This window comes from Neovison vison, chromosome 7 (genome assembly GCF_020171115.1).
Source record: "Neovison vison isolate M4711 chromosome 7, ASM_NN_V1, whole genome shotgun sequence".
Classification (NCBI taxonomy): domain Eukaryota; kingdom Metazoa; phylum Chordata; class Mammalia; order Carnivora; family Mustelidae; genus Neogale; species Neogale vison.
The window spans coordinates 166,691,660-166,718,110 of NC_058097.1; the positions used below are offsets into that span (position 1 = coordinate 166,691,660).

At 47.1% G+C, this 26,451-nt stretch overlaps 1 protein-coding gene across 9 annotated transcripts in view; it reads left to right on the forward strand.

Moving 5' to 3' along the window:
- NAV2 (neuron navigator 2) overlaps positions 1-26,451 on the forward strand; it is a 397,014-nt gene that overhangs the window by 108,631 nt on the left and 261,932 nt on the right. For all 9 annotated transcript variants that reach the window (XM_044258951.1, XM_044258952.1, XM_044258953.1 and 6 more), the window contains exon 2: positions 16,811-16,928. In XM_044258951.1, coding sequence (XP_044114886.1) covers positions 16,811-16,928 — 118 coding nt within the window. The remainder of the gene's footprint in view (positions 1-16,810; positions 16,929-26,451) is intronic.

Genomic DNA, 26,451 nt, shown 5'->3' on the forward strand with positions numbered 1-26,451 from the left:
AGTTGCTGAGAAGGGAAAGAGCAGGATAATGCCAGCCACTGCTGGGAACTGCCGACCTCCAGATATTTGAAAGCCTGGGTGTCTTTCCCACAAATGGCACAGCACTTTCTTGGCCAGCACCCTGTCCGGTGGGACGTAGCTCTGACCATCGGTGAGGATGACTTTGAGTGAGGGTGACTTTGAGTACTTGGGCCTTCTTTGTTCTTTGAGTACCTGTGTGTATGCTCACAGGTGCATCATTTTTTTTTTCCTCCTTTGATCCTTAGTCTATTTTTTTTTTTTTAAGATTTTATTTATCTATTTGACAGAGTTCACAAGTAGGCAGAGAGGCAAGGGGGGTGGGGGAAGCAGGCTCCCTAATGAGCAGAGAGCCCGATGTGGGGCTTGATCCCAGGACCCTGGGATCATGACCTGAGCCGAAGGCAGAGGCTTTAACTCACTGAGCCACCCAGGTGCCCCCTTAGTCTAAGTTTACACTAGGTACTATGATTTTCTCCCTTTTACAGATAAGGAAACTGAGCTTGAACTTAAGCGACTTACCTGGATCTGGTGAAGCCAGGGTGTTAAGAGATCAGCTGAGGCCTAGTAAGCATCTGAACGGCTTATTTGAGCAACAACAGAAAAATCGATTACAGACTGTGTCCAATCCAGCAGATGGAAAGGGTTCCACAGGAGCTTTACAAAGTGACTTCTATAGGCAGACGGGAATGGGATCAAGGAAGTTGATCAGGCAGATTACCTAACTAGTGCTCATCAGGTGATTCCTGACTGGCTGGTTTAAGATGCCTTTTCCGGGAGAGGCAAAATTGTAATTAAGTCCCAGTTTGGTGATGCGGGGCTTAGCATAAGCGACTCCATTTGGGTTCATTGTCTTGTTTTCAACAAGAGTTTGATCTGACATCTCACTTGCAAGCACTGTACAACATTTTCTCCTTGGTATAGAGACATTCTTGGAAGTTATCTTTTTTAAAAAAATATTTATTTATTTATTTGACAGAGATCACAAGTAGACAGAGAGGCAGGCAGAGAGAGAGGAGGAAGCAGGCTCCTTGCAGAGCAGAGAGCCCAGTGCGGGGATCGGGGATCGGGGATGGATCCCAGGACTCTGGGATCATAACCTGAGGTGAAGGCAGAGGCTTTAACCCCTGAGCCACCCAGGCACCCCTCTTGGAAGTTATCGTTAATGTGTTAACCATAAACCTGCTTGACATCAGGGGCGGGGGAGAATAAGGAGACCTGCTCCATTTACTTCCCAGGACCCCTATCCAAGGTGTTCCACCTCCCTCTTTTTCTAGGTGAAACTAAAGGAGGACCCCAGCGCCTTGCTTTCCGCTCTGCCTTCAATCACAGCCCCTCCCGCAGGAAAGGGGACAGCTCATACCTCATGCACCGGGTTTCCTCCCTGGATGGCTTCTCCCAGATAAATCAGGCTGCTCTGTAATCTCAAGAAACCTGACCCAGGGTTAATCCTTAAACTGTCACCCACTACTCAGGCTTCCTGGGCAAGGGAGCATCCTTAAATAATCAACAAGCATGCACATGGTTTGCACTGGGTGTTGTGAATTTTAATAAGCAATCTACAGGTTAAATAGCCACCCACCCACAGTGGTCCAGGATTGGCCCTAAAAAACTCAAATGAAAACAACAAACCTGGGCACCTGGGTGGCTCAGTGGGTTAAGCCGCTGCCTTCAGCTCAGGTCATGATCTCGGGATCCTGGGATCGAGTCCCACATCGGGCTCTCTGCTCAGCATGGAGCCTGCTTCCTCCTCTCTCTCTCTCTTCCTGCTTCTCTGCCTACTTGTGATCTCTCTCTGTCAAATAAATAAATAAAATCTTAAAAAAAAAAAAGAAAAAGAAAACAACAAACCTTTTTACCATTACCAAAAACAAACAAACAAACAAACAAAAAAAAACAAAAGGCACTCTCTCTCAAGTTTGCTAGAGTGATTACATTAACTCACTTCCATCTCTGGCCTTTAAAGCACTGAGGACCCCACTGGAGATGTAAATGTTAGCTGGGAATGGTGACTCTCACCTTGGCAAAGCTGCAGGCCTGGCACCTAGCAAGCCTGATGGAAGGAGAGTCAGGTGAGTTTTGAGCACCTGGGTCAGGCTGAGGACCTGGTCAGGCTCGCTGTCTGGGAAGGGGGAGAGGTAGACCACTGTGAGCAGGGCCAAGTGGGGGTGGGGGGAGGATGGAGTCAGTGTGGGGGGCCCAGGAGGAGCTAGGTATCTGTGCAGCACCTTAAATGTTAGGGAGACCTTCACTGAAACCCAGGAGGCATGTGCAGGAGGAGGGACCAGGCAGCCCAGAGAGCCTTTCAGGGGTGTTCCTGGAGCAGCTGCCCCAGGGCCAGTTCCCCGTGAGGTGCTGCAAAGGGACACCATGACCTCACCACTTACCCACTTGGCCCTGTGGACAAACCTCCTCACTCTCTTTCCTGGGGAGTAACCTAACCTTGGCTGCAACTCGCTCTGCCCCGTCCCTTCACCCTCTGGGAGACGGGACTTGGCACTTCTTGGCCTTCCTCGGAAGGATTCCACTTGCCCTAGAAAGCACCGGTAAGAGCCGAAGGCAGCGGCTTAACCCACTGAGGCACCCAGGCGTCCCGAGGGGGAAGCTTTTTGATTGTGTACAGCTGCATGAAATGCCTCCAGACTTTTGCCTCCCACGGCGTCATCCACCTCCCACGCCACAGCCTCTCTTCTTCCCAGTGTCCTGGGTTCCAAATCTCTCTTCAACCCTCCTTGAATTCACTTTTTCTCCTGCAAAGCATTTCAGCTCGGTCTCTGCTCCCCGACATTTGCATCCTGTGGCTCATTATTCTGCATAACAGAGAAACCTCCTGTGTGGGGGATGGGAGTAAGTAAGGGCATTTTCCCCAAGTCTCACCTATGTATGGCCAGTGGCATTTTTAATGATTGAGTTTTCCAAGGGAAAAATCCTGCTACGCACTGGGGTACCTCCTGCAGCCAAGGCTGACTTAAATCTACCAACCTGTCCTCTCTGAAGCGAGCTGGGAAGAGATGGACTATAGTACACCATTATATACTGTTTCCTTTCTACAGATCTTCTAGAGGTACAGAACCGCAAGGCCATAAACAACAGCAAAATGTCATAAAATAGGAAGTGATGAGTTTTTGAGTAGTACCACCTTTAGGAAATTTAATTGTTTTATATAATTTTTCAAAAACCTCTCTAGTTCTCTGGAAAGCCCCGATGACTCTGTAATGACATGAAGCAGAGCCTTGCTAGCTTTGCAGCTGCAGACGAGTGGGGGACAGATCAAGGGTTGCAAGGAAGTTCTTGGGGTTGGGAGAAATGTTTGTGACCTTGACGGTAGCGATGGTGTCGTGGGTGTCTGTAGGTTAGAACACATCTGGTTGTACAGTATGTGCAGGTCGTGGTACGTCAATTAAATCTCAGTGAAGTTGGAAAGGAATTTTAGTTAAACAGTTTTTTGTTTTGTTTTTTTTTTTTAAAGATTTTATTTATGTATTTGTCAGAGAGAGAGAGAGAGCGAAGAGCGAGCACAGGCAGACAGAGTGGAAGGCAGAGTCAGAGGGAGATGCAGGCTCCCTGCAGAGCAAGGAGCCCGAGGTGGGACTCGATCCCAGGACGCTGGGATCATGACCTGAGCCGAAGGCAGCTGCTTAACCAACTGAGCCACCCAGGCGTCCCTAATTAAACAGTTTTAAATGTTTTTCAGACTGCTCAGCTTTCCAAGTTTAGCTTAAAGATACACGAGAGTTACATTTTTGCTTCATGCGTTTTCTTTAAGTTATGGGGTCATGAATGATTTGCCTACATATTTATTTTTAGTAACATACAGTGCCATATATTTAGGGTTGGGGATAACATAAAAATAATTCAATTTCAATCGGCCTTCATTTCCACTATAAATTTAGGATTGTATCAGATCACTACAGATTCTTTTTATCACCGATTCTGTCATTGTAATGGTGGATAAAGTAGTCTTTAGGGATTCAGGATCACCCCATAAAAGAACACTGGAGAGAGACTAGGAATATCTAATCCCGGAGATCATATTAATCCTTTTGAGAATATTTTGAATAATTTTAAGTCGGCTTGGTAACACGAAGTTGAATACCTAAGAAACTGCCCAAAGATGAAAACCCAGTCTTTGACTAATATTTTATTCTTTGATTTATTTAAACCAAGCAAAACTAGCTTGCCCATTCTGCACCCACCTCCAATCTCTGGCAAACACTAATCAGTTCTTTCTATGAGCTTGTTTAAGATTCCACTTAGAGGAGAGAGAGATGATCTGGTATTTGTCCTTCTGTCTGACTTATTTTACTTAGCATAATGTCCTTGAGGTCTGTCCGTGTTGTAACTAATGGCAAGATTTCATTCTTTTTTGTTGCTGAATAGTACTTCTGTGTGTGTATCACTGGTTCTTTATCTGTTTATCTGTTGATGGACACTTACCTTGTTTCTGTATCTTGCCTATTATAATTAATGCTGACGTGAACATGGGGGTGCAGGTATCCTTCAAGTTAGTGTTTTTATTTCTTTCAGATAAATACCCAGATGTGGAATTGCTGGATCATGTGGTAATTCTATTTTTAATATTTTGAGGAAATGCCATGCTGCTTTCCATAGTGGCTGCACCACTTGGCATTCCCACCAACAGTACACAGCTGTTCCCTTTCCTCCGCATCCTCACCAGCACATATTATTTCTTGTGTTTTGCTAAAAGCTATCCTAACAGGTCAGAGGTGAACTCTCAGTGTGATTGTGATTTGCATTTCCCTGTTGGTGAATGGTGATAAGAATCATTTCAAGTACCTGTTGGCCATCTGTGTGTCATCTTTGGAAGAAAATGTCTCTTCAGATCTTCTGCCTTGTATTTAGTTAGATTCATTTTTTTTCTTATTGAGTTTTATGAGTTCTTAAGAGATTTTTGGATATTAGCCCCTTATGAGATATGTGATTTGTAAGCAAAGTTTGTATTTTGTAAGCAAAAATTTTCCCCCATTTGGTAAGCTGCCTTTTTGTTGATGGTTTCCTTTGTGCAGAAGCCTTTTAGTTTAATGTAGTCTACTTGTTTATTTCCTTTTTTTTCTTTTATTTTTCTTTTATTTATTTATTTGACAGACAGAGATCACAAGTAGGCAGAGAGGCAGGCAGAGAGAGAGGAAAGGAAGCAGGCTCCCCACTGAGCAGAGAGCCTGATGTGGGGCTCAATCCCAGGACCCTGGGATCATGACCTGAGCCTAAGGCAGAGGCTTAACCCACTGAGCCACCCAGGCACCCCGTTGTTTATTTTCTTATTGAGGTGTAATTCACATACAATATAAGTTTCAGGTGAACAACATAGTGATTCAGTGTTTGTATACATTGCAAAATGATCGCCGCAGTAAGTCTGGTGATCATACAGTCTGGATACCATACAAAGTTAATACGCTATTATTGGCCGTATTCCTCACAATGTACCTTACATCTTGTGACTTAAGTGCAAGTTGGTATTTCTTGATCTTCCTACACCTGTCTACCCCCTTTTCCCTTACCTCTGGCAAACACCAATCCATGAGTCTGCGTTTGTGTTTGCTTTTGTTGCCTTTGCTTTTGGTGTCCGAGTCAAGAATCATTGCCAAGACTTATGGCAAGGAGACCTCCTCCTTGTTTTCTCCCAGGACTTTTATGGTTTCAGGTCTCATGTTCAAGTCTTTAATCCATTTTGAGGTACTTTTTGTGTCTGTTGTGACAGTGGTCCAGTTTCCTCCTTTTGCTTGTGGCTGTCAAATGTCTGTTTTTATGCCAATACCACACATTTTGATTACTCTAGCTTTGTGATGTAATTTGAAGCCAGACTGTGTGATGCCTCCAGCTTTGTTCTTTCTTAAGAGGGCTTTGGCTCTTCAGGGTCTTGTGTGGCTCCATACAAATTTTAGCCTTGTTCTAGTTCTGTGAAAATGTCCTTTGAATTTTGATAGTAATTGCATGGAATGTGTATACTGCTTTGGGTAGTATGGACATTTTAACAGTATCTTCTCAATCCATGAGCATGGAATATCTTTCCATTGGTGTCTTTTTCTTTTTTTCTTTTTTTTAAAGATTTTATTTATTTATTTGACAGAGATCACAAGTAGGCAGAGAGGCAGACAGAGTAGGGGGTGGGAAGCAGGCTCCCTGCTGAGCAGAGAGCCCGATGCGGGGCTTGATTCCAGGACCCTGAGATCATGACCTGAGCTGAAGGCAGAGGCTTAACCCACTGTGCCACCCAGGCGCCCCACCATTTGTGTCTTTTTCAATTACTTAATATTTTATTTATTTATTTTAGAGCACAAGGGTCAAGGGAAGAGCAGATGGGGAAGAAAAAGGCAGGGGAATCTCAAGCAGACACCCTGCCAAGCAAGAAACCCTATTTCAGGCTGGGTCCCATGACCTGGGATTGTGACCTGAGCCAAAACCAAGAGTCCAGTACTTAACCAACTGAACCACCCAAGCACCCCACTTTATCCATTTTTTTTCATTAATTCTTGTAGTTTCCAGTATACACATCTTTTCACCTTGGTGGTTAAATTTATTCCTAAGTATTTTATTGTTTTTGATGCAATCGTAAATGGTCCTATTTTCCTAATTTCTCTTTCTTATATTTCCTTATGAATAAGGGCTATTTTTAACAACCAACTTGCAAATTCCCCTAAAATTGAGTCATCAACTCTCCTGAGCCTTTATGAGTCTACTGTAGTGGACCATCAGGTGTTTTGTGTCTCTGTGTGTGTATTTGTATCTTGTTAGATAGCACTTACATGCCCCCGTTAAGCGGGTCCTGCTCCTATGCTCCTGGAAACTGTCTCAGCAGAATGTCCCCCACCAGTTCCCGTCCTGTGCCTTGCGCTCTGTCTGGTCTAAAAGCTACAGGAAACACCATGGTGATTTCATGGACTTTATAATCTAGGCAGTGAAGGGGAACAGATCCATTCATCCATTGTGCCTATCCATCTGTCCATTCATCTCTCCGTATACTCACCTAACTTTTCTCCCGCCCACCCACCCATATGTCCACCCATCTGAACGTCCACCAGTCCGTCCCTTCATTTTGCTTCCATTCACCCACCCATTAAGTCAATATGTGCCTGTTTACGAAACCCCTGTGGTGTGTCAGACGTTGTGCAAGTGTTCCCAAGATGTATAAAACTTGTGCTCGACTCTGGGGACGCTGGGACTGGAGACAGGTGAATCGATTGTTATAAAAGCCACAATAAAAAGCATGTGCAAAGTGCTTTTGGACCAAGAAGAAGGAACCAGTAACTCCATGTGTAGGGTGAAAAGTGGGTTGGGAATGACTTTGTAGGGACTGACCCTGGGTCTGGGTTTTAGGATCCTGAATAGGCATTTGCCAGGCAGTGGGGGAGTGACAGCGCCACACGCGGAGAGGACTATGTGTGCATTGAGTGTAAGGTTTGGAGAGCCGGCGTATGAGACTTTTGAAGTGTGGGGACCCCAGAATTGTCAAGAAGGGGCAGAAGGCTAGCAGCCAGTTTTCCTTTCTAGGAGAAGGGATCATCCTACTAAGTAGGGGGGATGAGGGGATGAGGGAGGACATGCCCAACCCACCAGCAGGGACTGAAGGTTAGCATGGCCTGGAGCCTCTGGTGTGAGCCGTGGACCAGAGGTGTTTGTAGTTGGGGTCGTGGAGACAAGCCAGGAAACGGAACAAATGTTTAAAGGCAGCACCTGTGTACCAGGCCCTGTGCTAAGCATGTTAGAAACCGGTCTCTTCTCACGATAGATACAATAGTCCCTACCATGAGTAACAGTGAAGCGTCCATCTTCCAGAAGTGGAAGCTGAGGCTTGGAGAGAGGTGGCTTGCCCATGGTCATGGAGCCTCCGTGTGCTCTGTGTCCAAACACATGTGGGGTTTTTGAGGCCCCCTCTCTACTTACTATCCTCTCAGGCCTATGAAGAGGAAATGGAAGCGTGAGAGGTCACACAGGATTCTGAGGTCTTGGTTGGGCCTGGTGGGCCCAAAAGTCCTGGGAGGCCTCTGCCTATTGAGTGGAGCTGAGGCCTTTGGGCTGGGTTGGGGGTCCGGGAAGCACCATCTCTGATACCCTTTACCTGTAGTCTACAGCTGAGGGGACTGTGGACGTTGGGAGGGTGAATGGAGGCTACTACAGAAAAAGTCCATTTATGAACAGACTGGAGAGAGGTTCAAATCCTCACTGAGGTGGTCATTAGCCCCTCAGGGGTGGTTGCCCTGCCAGGCATCTCTGAACAGTTGTTGTGGTGTTTGGGAGGCTTTCTGTCAAAAGGGGTGTTTGTGGCAGCCGCCCCAACCTCCTGGAAGGGCCTGAGTCCCCTCGTAGCTACCGCAGAAGAACATGTGTGGTTAGTTAGTAATAAGCATAGGAAGGGGGAGAAAATACTAGAGAACTCTCCGGTGGACTTGGACCCTGGGCTGTCTCAGAGCTACCAGGCTCATGGTTGAGCGTGGTTCTGACCTTGCTCCTGGGGCTGCCCCGGGTGAGAGGAAGTACCTTAGAGGGGACCCAACTCGGCTCTGACATCAGTAAGCATTCCAGTCTTGTTCCTTATGTGGCCTCATCCGACTTTCCAGGGAGGCCCAGGAGAGACTGGAATACACATTTTGCTGTTGTGAGCTGCGGTAGCTGTGGGCAAGGCTTCCTGGGTCAACTGGGATGTCCCTTACTATTAGCTGTGTGAGCTTACCTTCTAGAGCTTCTGTTTTCCAGTATGTGATGCGGAGATGATCATTCGCTGAGTCAATAAATAGTAAGCACCTATTGCATGCAAGGCACTCTGCTAGATGTTTGGGGGAAATGCGGTGAGTAACACAGAATTTCTGTCCTCTGGGAGCTGCTCCTCCAGTGGGAAGAGAGTGTCGATGAGATCACAGGTGTGGGACACTTGGTAGCCAGGAGGCCCTCAACAGAAACGGGCACTCCCTCGTAGTACGGGGTCTGATCAGGTGGACTTGGGGTCCACCATCAGGAAGTGAGGGGTATGTGCTCTGTGTCCCGTAAAGTACGGTGCAGAGCAGCTCTGGTTCCAGGAGAACAGAGTGGCAAGCAAGGGAATCCTAGGCCTTATGTCATGGAGTGGGATAAGCAGAAACCCACGTGCTCCTCCTTGAGATCTCCCCTGTCCCTTCCAGCAGGTTCACCAGCCTCATTTACTTTTCTGAAGCCACCATTTCAAAACCTCTGGAGCCAGTGTGTGTACCCACCTGCGGCTTCCCGTGCTCCTGACAGACAATGCCACCATTGTATTGCCGTGGGGCTGTTCCCAGGCCTTTCCCTTGGGTCTGCTACACAGGGTCCCGGGCCAGCCTTGCCCTCCTCCAGACTGGAAGAACGGGGGCACCTTACTCCTGAGCATTTCCCGATTCAGAGAGAGTCACGCAACGGTAACATGTTACATTGGCATTTCAATTTTTACGGTCGTGATGCTGCTGTGACACCATGTTTGTTTTGTGCTGGGGTGACATGGGAAAGCGTCAGCTCCCCCCTTTTAGATCTGCGGGTCCTGAGTGACAAGCAGCCAGCTCTGTTCCCAGGGGCAGGAGAGTGTGACACTGTAATGGCTATGATGGGGTAAGCCTTGCTCTTTCCCCACATTGCCAACACACGTGACCTTCTGTGGAGTGTGGTTCCTGTGGGGGCCTCTCCATAGCAGCCTGGCGTTTCTAGGAGCCAGAGTCACTGCTTTAAAACCCTGCATCCATTTCCTGGGATATTGGGGGATTTCAGCTCATGGAACCTCCCCTTTCTCCATCTGTAGAGTGAGGGCAATGAGATCTGCCTTGAGAGTAAGTGGGGCATGAGAGGAATCGTTGTTTGCAAAACTCCCATTGTAGGTGACCGTCTTCATGCTAATTAGAATCACGACCAACATACATACCATGTGCCAGGCACGGTGAGATTGTCTCCTTTGAACCTCAGAATAACCTGAATAGGTGGTTGATTCTTTTTACAGATAAGGAAATTTAGCTCAGATGGTTTAAGTATTTTGCCCAGGAGAACTCTGCCAGGAAGTGATCGAGGCAGGGTTGGAACGAAAATGGTCTGATTCTAGAAGGCTTTCTTTTACTTGACTCCTTGTAGACCTTTGACCGATGGGAGTTCTTATCCTCCTCAAGCCTACAGCATGAGCAGGACCCAGCATGGGTGGGGGCTCAGATAGCATTGGCCTAATGCGTCAAGGTTTGCATGTGGCTCAGAAGCAATTTATCTTGACTTGATATTCAGAGTTCAAGTAGGAGTAAGGATGGTGCCAGGATGTGGAGGAAGGTAGAAATCCTGAATAATGAAATCCAGCAGTGGGCTCCTCCCTCCCAATGCTTCAGTTTTCTGTCTTGAGAAGGGTATATATTCCTTGGTATTAAGAAGTTCGTGTTACCCATGCTACACGTATGTTACGTGTTCGTTGAGCATTGAGCCGGCAGTATTATTCTGCGTGTGCTCAGGTGGGGATTGTAGAACTCAGTCATGTCTCACTCTGTGCTCCTGGAGCCCAGCTTTCCTGCAGCCTTACCTGGCTGGAGACGGGCCCAAAAGCCTAGCAAACCTTGGAGCAGCTCAAAGGTGTGCCACAGAATCTTTCTACAAATGTATGTTTGTTGATGGAGAAGTGTCTTCAAGATTCTTGCTTGATTCATACCTAAAATTTACACCCAAAGGACTCTGGGCTCGTTTAAGGAAGGCTCAGTACACCTTAAGGTCATCCCGACATGTATCAAAACACTCTAATTCATAGTAATGTCTGTGAGCCATCAAGAATAAGTAAAATTGGGTTAATTTAAAAAGCAGGAATCAAAATAATCCATTTAGGAAAATTTCCCAATAGAATAGCTAAATATGTGTGGCTTTCAGAAGTATAGACTCCCAGCAATCTAGAATGACTTATTCCCCCAAACTTAAATAGCCAGTGTTTATTCATTTGAATATTAATAACCACTCCTTATTTCATACTATGCGCTAGACGCTGGGTTAACCACTTACACACATGCTCTCATGTAGTAAACGCCCGTATGTCCCCGTTGCACAAGTGAGGGGCACAGATGCTCTGTGGGGCTGTGACTCACCAAGGCCACCCAGCTGGTAAGAGGCAGAGCCAGCTCTCTGCCCTGGGCCGTGCCAGCTCAGGAGACTGACTACAGACACGCTGCCCTCGCAATTACTGCGGTCAATGGAGAAACCTCACAGGACCTGAGTAATGCACCAGGTGGCAAAGATGGGGGTGGACGGAGAGTCCTCGCCCTTCAGGGTGGCCGTGACATGAGCACCAAGGATGCTGAGCAGAACCGGACTCTTCTTCACAGAAACCAGGTAGCGGGGCTGCTGGCCCGGCCTGGCCCCTGCTGCGCTGTGTGATCTCGAGCAAAAGACTGACTTCTCTGTGTTGCACTTCTTTCTCCACTGTGTGGGGACACCATTTCCCCTATCTGATTGGTGGTTTCGAGGCAGCGGTTTTAAACAAGGCGGGGGTTCTTTGCCATGTTCAGGTACTGAGCAAACACTCGGTATGTTGTGGCAGTGTCCTTTTGGACTTCAGAGCCATCGGAACTAAGCCATTTAACTGCCTACCGCCTTGTCGTGGGAATACTGGTTGATGTCATGGCCGAAGCCTGGAGCCAGACCTCTTGAATGGGGGCCAAACGGTAGCATTTCCTTTACAGCGGATTGACTGCAAACCACCTCCCAGGCTACTGATGGGTTTACTTTAATCTCCTCACTGGCACTTCCTTCTAAGAGATCTGTTTTGTTCTCTTTGTTCTGGAAAGTCTGTCCACAGGCCATCCCCTGCTTAGGGATGGATCCAGCTGTCCGGCACAGGGGTCCGCATTTGTGGCCCAGTTCTGAACAGCACCCACTTTCCGTGCAGTCGCTTTGTCAAATTGTTCTCCAGTTTCTTGGAACGCTACCCCCGCCCCTTCCAGGAGGGCTAATTGCAGTATAAATTTAGCAACATTCTTATCCCCGTTGATTTAACAGAGTGCAATTATTATCGGTTTTCTTGTTACAACTAATAATCGGGTTTTTTTACTTCAATCGATCTGTCAAAATTTTCCCTCTTTGATTGCAGCCTCTGTGATACGGAATGATGGGGAGTTAAAAGCAAACAAATGACGCACTCCTTGAAATTCTGTCAGGGGTAATAAGTGAATTGAACCAAATTCACTCCTCAGCTGTCACCGCCTTCCTTCCGTCTTTGATCTCTTCAAGCCTTTGACAGTAGCTTCTCTCCTTCACTGAGCACTTCTGGAGTATTGAGTCCCCTGTTAGAGGGGCTGAGGGGAGAGGCAGACAGTGAGAGGAAGGAATCAGTGCAAAAGGCTCCTCGCACAGTAGTGGGACGTTGTCCTAGAGCTTTGCTCTAGAATGATCAGATTTGGACCTGGAGGCGGGAGCCTGCTTGTGTTCTTTCCTACTGGGGGGTTCTTTTTCTGGTCCATGACGACTAGAAGTTCACAGAACAAGGATCAGTGGGGTCCCGGGTAAGAGCATCAGCAGACCCCAGTCTCTCGAAGTGTGGGGACCGTGAGGCTCTGGAGCAATTGTTTCTGGAACCCTAAAGCTTGGACAGGAAGCTCTGTATGCGTTAGCCCTTGCTTAGTGTCTTTAAAACACACACTGTGGCCTTTTTGCGAGGTGCCAAATCTGACGGAGCCTTTGACTACGGATATTGTGAGTTGATTTTCCAAGGGTGCTCCTTGAAAGACTGGCACGCACTGAAAGAGTGGAAGCGATGGACCTGACTTATGTCCAGGCTTTGCATGGGCCCTGAAAACAGATTCTTACAATCAATGTGTTTTCTTGTGACTTCTTTAAAAAGTGGAGAACTGGACTGGGGAGAGGGGAGGGGAGGGGACACTCCAGATAATTAATGATTCTTGTTGGATGGGTCCTGATTAATGAGCTTGAGCCACGGAGTGATTTATTTTCTCTGTCTCTTCCTCTTTGAATCAATAAAGAGATTTGAGAGTCTGGTTGGAGGATCTGCTGAGAGCCTACGTTCTTATCTCAAATGTAATCAGTTTCCCAGAGATTTGCCCTCTTTCTCTCTGTTGAGCTCAACCTGGCAACCAGGTATTTTCCGACTGCCCTGTGTCCCCACCTTGGGAGGTGTTACTGAGCAGCAAAGATGGAGGGGACACAGTCTCTGTCCACATCTGGCAGGAAGGGTGGGAAGGTAGTGCTAACGTCCATGTTACCTACAATCTCTGTGTCATGTGCAGCTCAGGATGCAGTTGGGAAATCCGGGGTGACTTCATGGAGGGGCTGACCTAGGAATTGAGCCTTGCCTGGTGACCCCAGGTAGAGGTACTCAGGCAGACAGAGATGGGGAGATGTGAGGTTGAGTTTTCCTGAAGGTGATCATAATTATTACTACTGAGCATCTGGTATGGTAGGCCTCTTAGCTCCTTCAGTCCTTCTAATAGACTGGCCAATCTTTTCTGCAAAGAGGTAGATCGTAAATACTTGAACCTTTGTGGGCCCAAAGCTCTCTCTCACAGCCACTCAGCTGTGCCACCATCACACGAGAGCAGCTAAAGATGACAAGTGAGTGTGTCCGTGTTCCAGGAGAGCTTTGGTCACAAAAACATATGGTCACCCGGGTTTGGCCTGGGTCATGGACTACCAGGCTGTTTTATAAGACATTTGATATAATCCCCATTTTAAGGAAGGTAAAACTGAGATACAGAAAGGCTCATAGAAATTCACTTGCCCAGAACCGAGGGCCTGCTTGACTTGGTCATTTCTAAAGCCCATCCTTTTAACTTCCACATGCACTGCCTCCCCCGAAGCGTTGGACACGATCTGGGAAAGAGTGGGTGGATGTTACTGCCTTGAAGAGCAGTGTGAAAAGTCTGAATTTAATTCAATGGGAAGCATGGTGCCGTTGATGATTTTTTGAACAGGTGATAGGATTAGAGCTAACAGGAAGGTTAAGCATGGTGGCAGATTCTGTGTCCTTTTATATATATGAGCTCATTTCATCTTCCTAACAGCCCCATGATGTAGGTCGTATTATCCCCATCTTATAAACAAGGATGCCGGGTCAAAGGGTGCAGAGGTAATTGGCATCATGAAGGCTATGATTTAAAGTGAGCATGTTGATTTGAGACCTCCCCTCTTTACCATCCCACTCCACTGCCCCCACTTCCCAAGCCCCAGGGTGGGTCAGGCCAGGAACTTCAGTGAGTCTTCACGACCACCTTCTGAAGGAGGCCTTATTATGCCCATTTTACAGCTGAATAAACGGAACCTCGCAGAAGTTGAGTAACTTGCCCAAGGGCATGCAGACAACAAGGGATAGAACTAGGTTTGGGGTTTTTATGTATTTTTAAAAATCTTTCAGTGAGAACATAACTGAATAGAAGAAGGAGCCTAGAATCCAGAGGTGGGTATCATGGAGGAGATAAATGATTTGAATTAACTTTTGTGTTTCTATTCAGAGAAGCAACATGGTAGAAATGTCGAAGGGTTTCCGGAGCCCGGATGGGTTCAAATCCTGGCTGTGCCACTTACTTATAGCCTTGAACAAGTTACTGCTTTACCTCTCTACATTTCAAATTTCTGCTCTGAAAAAAAGAAATAATAATATCTATTTCATAAGGTGAGGAGTAAATGAACTAATGTGTGCAAAATGTTTATACCAACAGATAAACATTTATAGGCATGTAGTAGGCTCCGTATGGTGGCTATTAAGTTCCTACTCTGCATTAGGCCTTTTTACCAAATTTTTTTTTTAAGATTTTATTTATTTGGGGAAGGAGTAGAGGGAGAGAGACAAGCAGCCTGAGCACAGAGCCTGAGATCCCACGACCCTGAGATCATGACCTGAGCCGAATCACATTAGGCACTCAACTCACTAAGCTACCCAGGTGCCCCCCACCTTATATTTTTCTTTCCAAATGTGTGATCACTCAGTCCCCATAACAGCTGACAAGTAGATAGTATTGATCCAGTGTCACAGATAAGAACAACTAGCCTCAGTACAGTTAAATAGCTTGCCTGAAATCCTACAGCCATTTGCCCACAAACACATACCGAGAACTAATGTGCTAATGCTTCAGGTACCTTGGAAACATCAAAGAACACCACAGATCCAAATCCCTACCCTGTGGAAACTCCAGAACTGGGACTTGAACTCAGGTCTGCCTTCTTTTTCTCCCTTTAATTCCCCCCCCCTTAACAATTTAATTTAGTGATCACTGGCATTTAGGGTTGGCCATTTGATGATCATACCTCACTTCCGTAGCTTTCTCAGTGCTTACAAAACTGAGACTGATCATGCTTGGGAGTCCTAGGGAGGCATGTAACCTGGATTTAAGGATGAGACAACTTGGACCCCGGTGTGGAGTAGCCCCATCCTACCTTGGCCTCTTCAGCCGTGCAAGGGCAGACCAAGATTCAAGTTCGGGGCAGGGAGGAGACAGGGCTGTCTGTTCTCAGCTCGGGACGGAGCAGGAAGTGCAGCTTCGTTTTGCCCCATCTTGGGAGGAGGCTCTCCCCATCCCAGGTGGCATAGCCAGAACTGCAGCCTCCCAGAAGTCTCCTAGGCAATGGCCTGCTATCCCCATTCTGTGAGCCTCGAGGAGTGGCGCCCCATTGTGTGAGGTTATTCTGGGCTCCTTTGAAGAGCCAAGTGGAGGAGAGAGCAGGGGTGAGGGTGGGACCCCCAGCGCTCGAGGAGTCACACGCAAGATCTCAGAGCAGGCCTGCTGGAAATGCAACAACCCCCTCCCTAATTTGCGGGATACATCATATGACTTAGTATATGAACTTGTCGCTGCTAATACATGGGCCAGTCAAGGTGGGGTATACTCTCTGAGCCATCACTGTAGGCGGGAGAAATGTGCTGTTCTATGGGGCCTACATGTCGCTCCACAGACGAGCTGGAGGGAGGAGGAATCTAGGAATCTGTCCTGGAAACTATCACTCAAAATTGATGACGTTTCTAATTTTGTTTGTTATTTGGCTTATTTCAGTTAGGGAGAAAGTTTTCAGGTGCGTTTTCTTGTGCTTATCAAAGAAAAGATGCTCTTGCGGGGACAGAGCGGGGGTGGGGGCGGGCAGGGTTGATTTCCTGATCCCATGGGTGACCCAGCCTCTCCCTTTCAGGCTGCTGCACACACACCAGTGCTGTGTTTAAATATGTTGGAATTTGCTGGGTTTTTAAAATTATTACTAGTCACAGAATCCCAACAGTGGAAATGAGGCTTTTAAATTAAACCGATTACATCTGAGCTGATTGCAAGGTCGTCAATAACGCCAGTCACACGCGAGTAATTGAAGGGCTCTGTGTTTGCGTACTTGGCTTCTTTACAAGGGACCCAGGCTCCTGAGAGCTTCGCTAACTCAATAGCCCTCCTCACCCTGAAATGGCCCATTAAAAGATGCCTGTTGGGTGGTAACCTCCCCATACGTTTTCTCAATAAAGAGAAAAAGATGGGAAGGGGGTGGTGGTGGCGGCGGAGTGGGGGGAGGCTTCTCTTGCATTTCGAGCCACCGCCTCTCAAAGCCGTCTGGAGCAGACTGTTTAGTTCTGTGTCCCCGTCCCATTCAGGCCTTTGCATGCTTTGAAGCTTTCTTTAGCTTTTCCCTGCGCCTCGATGGCAGATCTCTCAATAGGCAAAAGCCCAGCTGAAAGGCCCCTCCGCACACGGCTCTGCATGTTAATGGCCCTGGCTGGCCTGGGACAGCACGCTGGCGGGACAGGGGCTGCTGCGCAGGCCTCAGCAGCTGCCTCCGGCTCGGGGATGGGGTCTGAGTAGGTGGCTCAAGTTGCCTGTTTGCTTTCTTGCAGATCTATACGGACTGGGCCAATCACTACTTAGCCAAATCAGGCCACAAACGTCTCATCAAGGACCTCCAGCAAGATGTGACGGACGGCGTCCTCCTGGCTCAGATCATCCAGGTTGTGGGTAAGAGCGGGTTTTACCTTGGGGACCGAGGACTTCGAGTGGAGACCTGGAAGGGGACGAGCCCGGACAAGGGACATGGAACACTGAAATCTCCCAGAAGAGCACAGTGTTTCTGTCGCATGTGTTGACAGTTTACTTGATAACGTCTCCTGCTTGGGGAAGCATGGATACCCGCTTGCTTTTCCTCTTGATGCTCTGAGAAGTAGGGCTGGAGGGGGTGCTGGTGGTCTGAGAAGGGCTCTCTGCCCCTTTCTTGTCCCCTGTCTTTTTGGTTCTCCCTTCTCAACCTGCTCCCCCCCCCGCCACCCCCCCACCCCTCTGATGGTACTTTTATTGTGGATTACTTTGGAAATATTTACCAAAAACAAACAAAAGGTACCACAAGACTGATTTAGTTCTGCCAACTCTAATTGGGTCTAAGAAGGCAAAGAATCAAACTCTGTAGAGGGCTGGTTCTGGTTTTACTACTGGGAGAAGGGAGCTGGGGCTGTGCGTCAGGAGGAACGGGTTCATCCCGGGAAGGCAGGTGGGCACAGCTCTGCCTTGAGCCTTGAAGCTTACGGGGAGTGCCCCCCACAGCCCTGCCTGAGCACTCCCACGTAGAGGCAGGTCAGGCTGACTGTTTGTCGCCGGTGGCTTCCATGGCTGCCTCAGGCCAAAGGAAAAGGCATAAGGACAGAAGCCCCGGCCAACTGGGTGTGCACTGCTGTGGGAGAGTTGCTTATCTTTCAAGTCTCAGCAGAATGACCTTTTACATAAAGTTGTAATTCTGCTCGCCTCCATGGAGATTGTACCTGAAAACCCAGGCAAGTTGGCCTTAGCTGGACACTTCTGGACTGGTGCCGCCACTCAGATCCAAGTGCCTCTGCCATCCTAAGATTGATTTCTTTTTTTTTTTTTTTAGACTATTTATTTATTTGACAGACAGAGATCACAAGTAGGCAGAGAGAGAGGAGGAAGCAGGCTCCCTGCTGAGCAGAGAGCCCGATGTTTGGCTTGATCCCAGGACCCTGAGATCATGACCTGAGCCAAAGGCAGAGGCTTTAACCCACTGAGCCACCCAGGCGCCCCCTAAGATTGATTCCTTAAGACTGGCTTGTGCTTGTTCCCCTTCTCCCTTCCTGCCCTGTGTTCGTTGTCTGTGGCTGGGTAGCACATGGCCGTGTGTGTGTGTTAGCTCATGGTTCCTGGGTGTCGGAAGTGCAGGCACAGCGTAGCTGGTGCCTCTTCAAGGCCGCAGTCCGGGTATTGGCTGGGACTGAGTCCTCATGTGGAGGCTTGACCAGGGAGGGGGCCCGGTTCCCTCACTGTTGGCAGGTTCATCTCCTTGTGGTCAGAGGAGGTGAGTCCTGATTTCTCCCTGACTCTTGGCTGGAGGGCTTCGCTCTTAGAAGCCCCTCTCAGCTCCTTGCCATATGGGTTTCCCAGTGTGTTGCTCGGATTGATTTCTTCAGTGCCACCAAGGGAGCACGTTTCGAGAGCACATTGGCTCGCCGGTTGTCATCTTCTACAATGTGACGTGCTTGTGGGAGTGACATCCCACCACCTTTGCCTTATGTGGTTGGTTAGAAGCAAAGCCTAGGTTCTGTCACACCCCACGGGAGGGGATTACACAAGGTTTTGAAGTTAGGCAGGGGGATCATTGGGGGTGACCTAGAAGTCTGTCTGCTCTACTTCTTCCCTTTCGTCCTCTTCCTCCTCCCACTTTTTTTCTCAAACTTTTCTGAGTGTGGTTGGTGCCCAATGTTCCGTTAGTTTCAGGTGTGCGACACAGTGATAGGACGGTTTTGTCCATTGTGCTCTGTTCACCACAAAGGTAGCCAACGTCGGTCCCCATGCATCACTCTCACAGTATCCATGACCAGAATCCCGATGCTGTGCCTTTTCTCCCTGTGCCTGCGTCATTCTGTACCTGGAAGCCTGTGTCTCCCACTGCCCTTCACCCATTTTGCCTACTCCACCCTCTGTCCCTTCCTTACCCCCAGGTCGTCATCTCGGACCGGAACCAATTTCTCTTCCACCACCCCCCCCCCCCCGCTCTTCATCACTCCTGCCAATCCTTTACAAATTTCTCTCCATTTCCACTACTTCTCTGTGACCTAGGGGATACTTGCCCTGTTTTACACCTGCAGACACTGAGGCTCTGTGAGTCTCAAAAGCTCCCTATCACACAGCTAGCCCGGAGGGGATTCTGGTTTGCGTTAGTTTGCTCCTAACGCCTCTGTTTGTTGCCCTGCTGTGTTACACCCTCCTGTCAATCCCGACACGTGGAACCCGGTACGAGGATCTGGCCTCCTTCGCTTCAGTTCATTACGATCGTGGAGCGCTGACTGTATGCTAGCGCTGTGCTCCAAGCCAGGAAGAAAGAGACAAATGTGCAAGGCCTGTAACCTTGGAAGAAGGAGCTCCATCTTCTTGGTGGAGTCTTCCTAGAGGAGAGGACTTGCCCGGAAGCTGAGTTTTGATCTCTACATCAGCAGGGTCACGTGAGGCAGGACTGTGGCTGCATCTTGGGGCTGTGTAGTATTTCTACCAGGACCTTCTCAGCTTTCAGCACTGGGAGCAAGTGGGAAAGGCTGGAACCGAGAGGCCTTGCTCTCATCCCAGTTTCATTGCTCCCAACCTCGGGACCTCAGAGTCCCTTTCCTCAGCTGCCTCTGCTTCCCTGTCTGCTTCCCTGGGCACAACCTGATTTTTCCGGCATTCTTAGGAAATGCAAGGTAGGTAGCAAACATGACATGTTTGGAAAGTAAAGTGCTCTCGGATAGCACTCAGTGGCCACTTCCTGAAAAGTTCTGAGTACGAGGGTGACAAGGCCTTGGTGTCCCGTTAGAGCGTATCATGATAGATTCGTTCTGTCTGTCATGGGCTCAGAATGGATGAGTGGTAGCATGGATGTCATGAACTGACTAAGCACAGCACGAAGAGCGTAAACTAGTACAGTGTTTGTCTTGCTCAGGACAGCGTGAAGAGTGTAAACTAGTACAGTGTTTGTCTTGCTCAGGAGGATGCTTCCCTGGATCTATTCGGAGGACATAAACCTCCCTAGACAGTGACCTCTCAGGGCCTGAGCTACCGGACAGATATCCCGGCCTCAAGTTAGTACCAGTGCCTGACAGTGCCTGTGGCCACCAACTGCCTTTCCCTCGGCCCTCCAAGAGAGGCTTGCTCCGCTGGGGACTCTGTAAGTGAAGCCAGATGTTAGTGCCTCTGTCTCTGCCCCTGACTGTGCTGGGCTCACCCTCTCTGCTCTGACTGTGGAGAACAGATACCCAGAGAATGAGGAGCTGAAAAGGTAGAGACACTTAGGAGTCCTGCGTGACTTCTTCTCTGGATTGTCAGTCACCCGGTTCAGAGTGTTTAATCTGAGCGTATCTTGTGAATACAGATTTCTTGATGAGGGAGGCGGAGTGGCGTTTTTCTGACCAGGTTGTTTAACTATTGAGTTGGAATCATCCCAAAGATTTTCTTTCACTAGGTCAAAATCTGAACCCACCCCTTGGTAGTATCTCCTTATAAGTACTAGTTCTGCCCTCCATGGCTATAAAGAATGACCATACTCTGAGACCACAAGAGCTTCAAAACTGAGGACAGTTGTGGATTATAATTATGGCATAAAATAGGAATCTGTAAGTCTCTAGTGACAGATACTTCAATCAGTGGAGAAGAAAGGCCTCCACTGTTTTGGGGAACAAATAAAGAGTGAGTTGCAACCATGATGGTAAAGATTAGTTAAGGCAAGAACCAATGGATTCAGACATTGGAGGAGAAAGTTTGAGGAGCAAGCAATTTGCATAGTCTCAAAGTGTCTCTTCAGTGATTGCTTATTAGTTGCAAGAGAAGTGTATCTGCACAGGGGAGAATCCACTTCATGACCAGGAGATCAAAATTCTATCAGTGGCAAGGGGTAGATGGATATCATGTACTTACTGATGTGATACCCAGAAGAACATAGCATCACTTATGTTGAATACCAGGCAGGGATGGAAAACCTGAAGCTAATCACGAGGAATCTTAGATCAAGTCGAATTGTGGAACATTCTATTTAAAAACAAAACCAAGGGGTGACTGGGTGGCTCAGTGGGTTAAGCCTCTGCCTTTGGCTCAGGTCATGATCCCAGAGTCCTGGGATTGAGCCCCGTGTCTGGGTCTCTCCTTGGCGGGGAGTCTGCTTCCCCCACCTCCTTCTGCCTGCCTCTTTTCCTACTTGTGATTTCTGTCAAATAAATAAATAAAATCTTAAAAACCAAACCAAAAAAATTGGCCTGTATTGTTCAAAAATGTCAGCTCAATGAAAGACCAAGCCTGAGAAATTGTTCCAGAATAAAGGAGATTAAAGTGATATGACAACTAAAGGTACAGCAAGATCCTGGACTGGATCCTATATGGGGAATAAAATGCCATAAAGGACATTTTTTAGTATATTGCCAAAATTGGGATTATATCAATGTCAAGTTTTTTGAAATTTGTAATTGTACTGTGAGATAATCTCCTTATTCTTTGTAAATGCGTATGAAATCTAAGGGCAAAGGACACGATCTACATATTCTACACTGAAAGGATTCAGGAAAAAAAAAAAAAAATCCATATACCTGTACAGAGACAAAGGGGAGAAAATGAGAATAGATGGTGTGTGGGAATTCTCTGTATGATTCCTGTGACTTTTCTGTCCATTTGAAGTTCATTCTTTCTTCCTTTCTTTTTCTTTATTTCCTTCCTTCCTTCCTTCTTTCCTCCCTTTTTCTTTGTTTCTTTCTTCCTTTCTGATTTTACTTATTTACTCTTAGTGTGAGCAGGGAGAGAGGCAGAGGGACCGACAGGATCTCAAGCAGTCTCCATGCCTAGCATGAAGCCTGACGCGGGGCTCAATCTCATGACCCCGCTGTTATGACCCCAGCCAAAATCAAGAGTCAGATGCCCAACTGACTGAGCTAGGTGTCCCCTGTTTAAGTGACTTCAAAGTAGTTAGAGAAAAGAACACCCTTAAATGAAGGTCCATTGAAACTTGTAGTCAGGGAGATTGTCCCTTTGGGGAACAACACCTTTCAAGGTCTGGGAGAGTATAGTACATAACAGACTAGTGGTGCTGTGAGACATGACCCATGATGGGGGTAGGGGGTAGAATCAAGCAAGCGTTCCTTGAGGAATTTACCTGTAAGCCAAGACCTCAAACTTGGAGTTGTCTAGGTGAAGCAGTCAGGAGGACATTCCTGGCAGAGGATATAGTGTGCAAAGACAATTGGAGGGTAGAGAGCGAGAAGGTCAACAAGGCAAAATAAGGTGGGACTACCAGGTATGGTGCAATGAATTCTGGGCTCTTGCCTAAGCACAAAAGCTAGGGGTTGAAGAGTTGATTTTTCACATTGGGGAGGGCCATGATCAGAAGGGTGGCTTGAAGGAAAGCCTTAAGTGCTTTTTTTTTTTTTAATGAACATGTAATGTATTATTTGTTTCAGGGTTACAGATCTGTGAATCATCAGGCTTACACAATTCACAGCACTCACCATAGCACATACCCTCCCTAATGTCTATCACGCAGCCACCCCATCCCTCCAACCCCCTCCACTCCAGCAGCCCTTAGTTTGTTTCTCGAGAATAAGAGTCTCTTATGATTTGTCTCACTCCCTGGTCCCATCTTGTTTCATTTTTCCATCCCTTTCCCTATGATCCCCCGACCCTGCCTCTCAAATTCCTCATATCAGTAAGATCATATGATAATTGTCTTTCTCTGATTGACTTATTTTGCTTAGTGTAATATCCTCCAGTTCCATCCACATCATTGCAAATGGCAAGATTACGGTATTTTTGATGGCCGCATAGTATTCCTCTCTCTCTCTCTCTCTCTCTCTCTCTGTGTGTGTGTGTGTGTGTGTGTGTGTGTGTGTGTGTCTTCTTTATCCATTCATCTGTTGATGGACATCTAGGCTCTTTCCATGGTTTGGCTATTATGGAATTTTTGCTATAAACATTCGGGTTCATATGCTCCTTCGGATCAGTACATTTGTATCTTTAGGGTAAATACTCAGTAGTGCAGTTGCTGGGTCATAGGGTAGCTCTATTTTCAACTTTTTGAAGAACTGTCATACGGTTTTCCGGAGTGGCTGTACCAGCTTGCATTTCTACCAACAGTGTAGGAGGGTTCCCCTTTCTCCACCTCCTCACCAACACCTGTCATTTCCTGACTGGTTAATTTTAGCCTGACTGGGGTGAGGTGGTATTTCACTTTGGTTTTGATTTGTATTTCCCTGATGTTGAACACGTTTTTCATGTGTCTGTTGGCCATTTGTATGTCTTCTTTGGAGAAATGTCTGTTCATATCTTCTGCCCATTTCTTGATCAGATTATTTGTTCTTTGGGTGTTGAGTTTGATAAGTTCTTTATAGATTTTGGATACTAGCCCTTCATCTGATATGTCGTTTGCAAATATCTTCTCCCATTCTGTCGGTTGGTTGTCTTTTGGTTTTGTTGACTGGGAAAACCTTAAATGTCATGCATAGACACTAGCTCCAGAGTCTTCACCTATCCCAGAGAGATCAATTCTGGAGACTATGTGTCTGTCCTAGGAGTTGTGCTTCTCAGATAGTGGGATGATTTGGGACCCACACTTTTCTACCATTGCCTTCTGCCTGTTGGGCAGAAATGAACCTTTCACTGCTGCCTTCTGTGACCAAGGGTCCAGTCTCCGTTCGACCTCTTATTAGTGTGATTATCTTCTTGAGTCATGAGCTGCCCGAAGCCGGCAGTTGCCTGCCAGCCCATCACAGTGCCATCGCCATGAGTTATTAGAAAGGCTTATGAGGCCAGGATAAACAGCATGAATCAAGACGGAGAGACAGGCCTCCCTCCTCCTGCTTACATTGCTGTCACTCAGGAGAATGCCAGAAGGGGTTGGAAGGAGAGAAGGGGTGGGAGGCAGGGAGGAAAGAATAGAGAGAAGGATGGAATGATGAACAGAAGAGGATTGGAGAGAAGGAGGAAGCAAAGACGGAGGACGGGGAAGAGCTTTCCTGTTAGAGGTGGAGAGAGTTGATAGACGCTCCTTTTCCACCACCGTTGGGGCTACCGCTGAGCATAACCAGGAATTCAACCCTCTTTCCGTTGATGACCTATTACCATTGTGTGTCATTGGGTAAGTCCTCTGCCTTTCTGGGTAGCCAGTTTCTCTCTCTTCCTGTCGGCAGATCTGTCAACTGCCCTATGCAGAGATGCATGGGCTGCGGAGATGCCCTCAGCCCTTTGAAAGAAGACCTTTGGAAAGCAGTGAACTTGGTGCTACTCTTCTTCCTTAAAAAGCTTTCCAATTACTGACTTGTCACCTCGTGCGCAGGCAGGTTACTGCATTCGTATGCTGAAAATGTCTTGAACACGCTGGAATAAATAAATTAGCACGGGCACTTAGGGAGGCCAGTTTTAATCATAGCTGAGGACTTTGGGGACAAATGCCTTTGCTTCTTCGGCTATCTGTTTTTGGTTTGCAGCCAAAGGCCCCCTACCACAAGTTAATAAATTCAGCTCGAAAGACCAAACTCTTCTTCCGTCCTATCAGCAGAATCAGAGCCTCTGTTACTGCTCTAAGTATTTATGACAGCCATAGAAATTCTTGAGAATTTCAGGAAAGGAGAAGTATTTCAATTACATGAAATTGGAAACGAGGAGGTTCAAGATTTGTCTTGCATTCTTATTAAGCATTTGTGTTGGGGTTTCAGCATTTGATCAATCTCTTCCCGGATAACTTTAGAGTAGTCTCCCATGGACTCCACTCCTCTGATTTACTTCGAATGTTGTAAAATGGCAAGAAGCTTATGGGAGCTGCGATCCTTGAATTGAGGCAGTACCTGACTATGGTTTGGTGACTGACCATGAAAAGGAAGTGGAGAGATGATGAGACCAAACCTTTGGGTTTTTTTTGGTTTTGTTTTTGTTTTTATCCAGATGGTATATAAAGAATCGTTAAAGTGATTTCTTAGGGGCACCTGGGTGGCTCAGTGGGTTAAGCCTCTGCCTTCAGCTCAGGTCATGATCTCAGGGTTCTGGGATCGAGTCCCGCATCAGGCTCTCTGTTCGGCGGGGAGCCTGCTTCCTCCTCTCTCTCTCTCTCTGCCTGCCTCTCTGCTTACTTGTGATCTCTCTCTGTCAAATAAATAAAATCTTTAAAAAAAATTTAAAAAAGGTGATTTCTTAGGATCTCAGTTACCCATCCTTCACTTTAATGGGCACTGATGACCTCATGCTGCATTGGGTCTTGATTGGAACCTAATGACTTATGACTTTGGGCCATCATGAGCATCCAGCTGGAGGATACCTTGAGCGGCCCAGATTCTCAAAAGCCACATATTTATTTTTCCGGGGTGTATATGAAAACCCGAGGCCCGAGTGCAGGCCTGACATCGTCTCCCTTGTTTGAAGAAGTGCCATTTGTCGCGCATCTTTTTTTTTTTTCCATCTTCAGTATGCATATCTGTTTTGACAAGTGAAAGGACAGCGGCCTCAACATAGGCCTAAAACCTTGATTCTTGGAAATGTTCAGGCTACTCATTCCTTAGTTCCTCTCAACAAATATTTGAGGGGCTACTGTGTGTCAGGCACCATCCTCAGCTCTGGGATTACCGTTGGAAAGAGTGAGTGGTAAAGCTTGGTCTGGAGTTCACATGCTATAAGAGTGGTCTATTCCGGCCGATTTTAATTCTGGTATTTTCTAGTGAACTGAAGAACAAATATCCCTGGGTCATCTCATCCACGGGGCCTTTTTTAAATGTGCTTTTTAAAGGCTCCGTGGCACCTCTTTTGGAAGTAAGGGAAGCAGGTTGAAAAGGCTTCCTAGTGTTTATCCTAGTGTTCTTAAGAGTTGGATCTCTGAAGATTGACGTCTCCCAAGGTGAGGCATAAGGCTGAGTGTCTATTACTCCGGGCAAATTCTAAAGGTGTAGATTAGACTGAATGTGTACTGACTAGACTGTCTCATGGTGATTGGATTTTTAAACAATTTCTTAGTACTAGCTTGTGTCTTATTTCCCCCTTCTCTCTCAAGGTAGAAACACTAGAGAAAAAAATAAGCCCAGTTGAGGTAATGGTGTGGAATACTTAGACTCTGGTGTTGTAAAATAGAGGCTTGGGACACTTTGATTCTATTATCCTTTTCAGCTGGTTTTTAATATCTTGTCATGGAAGTTTTTGGCATCGAATTCATTAAAATCTGATGTAAGGGGGGTTTTTGTTTTTTGTTTTAAAATCAGTTTTGTAAGCACTTCTTGAGCCTTGAGGACACAAATGTGAAAATCCAAATCTGCATGTCTGCCAGGCTATAAACAGCATAGCTGGGCAGACCAGAGACCTGAAGGTGCTTTCTCCCTCCCGGGCTGGGGGCTGGAGTTGGAAGGACAGCGGACTGGGAAAGAAGCTTAGAAAGGCTTCACAGAGGAGGCAGATCCTTAGTTCTTGACTGTGGACTCCTAGCTGAGTTTCTGGGCTTAACTCTGATAGAGACATCAGAAAGGAGATTAACACTGTATGTGATTTACACTGA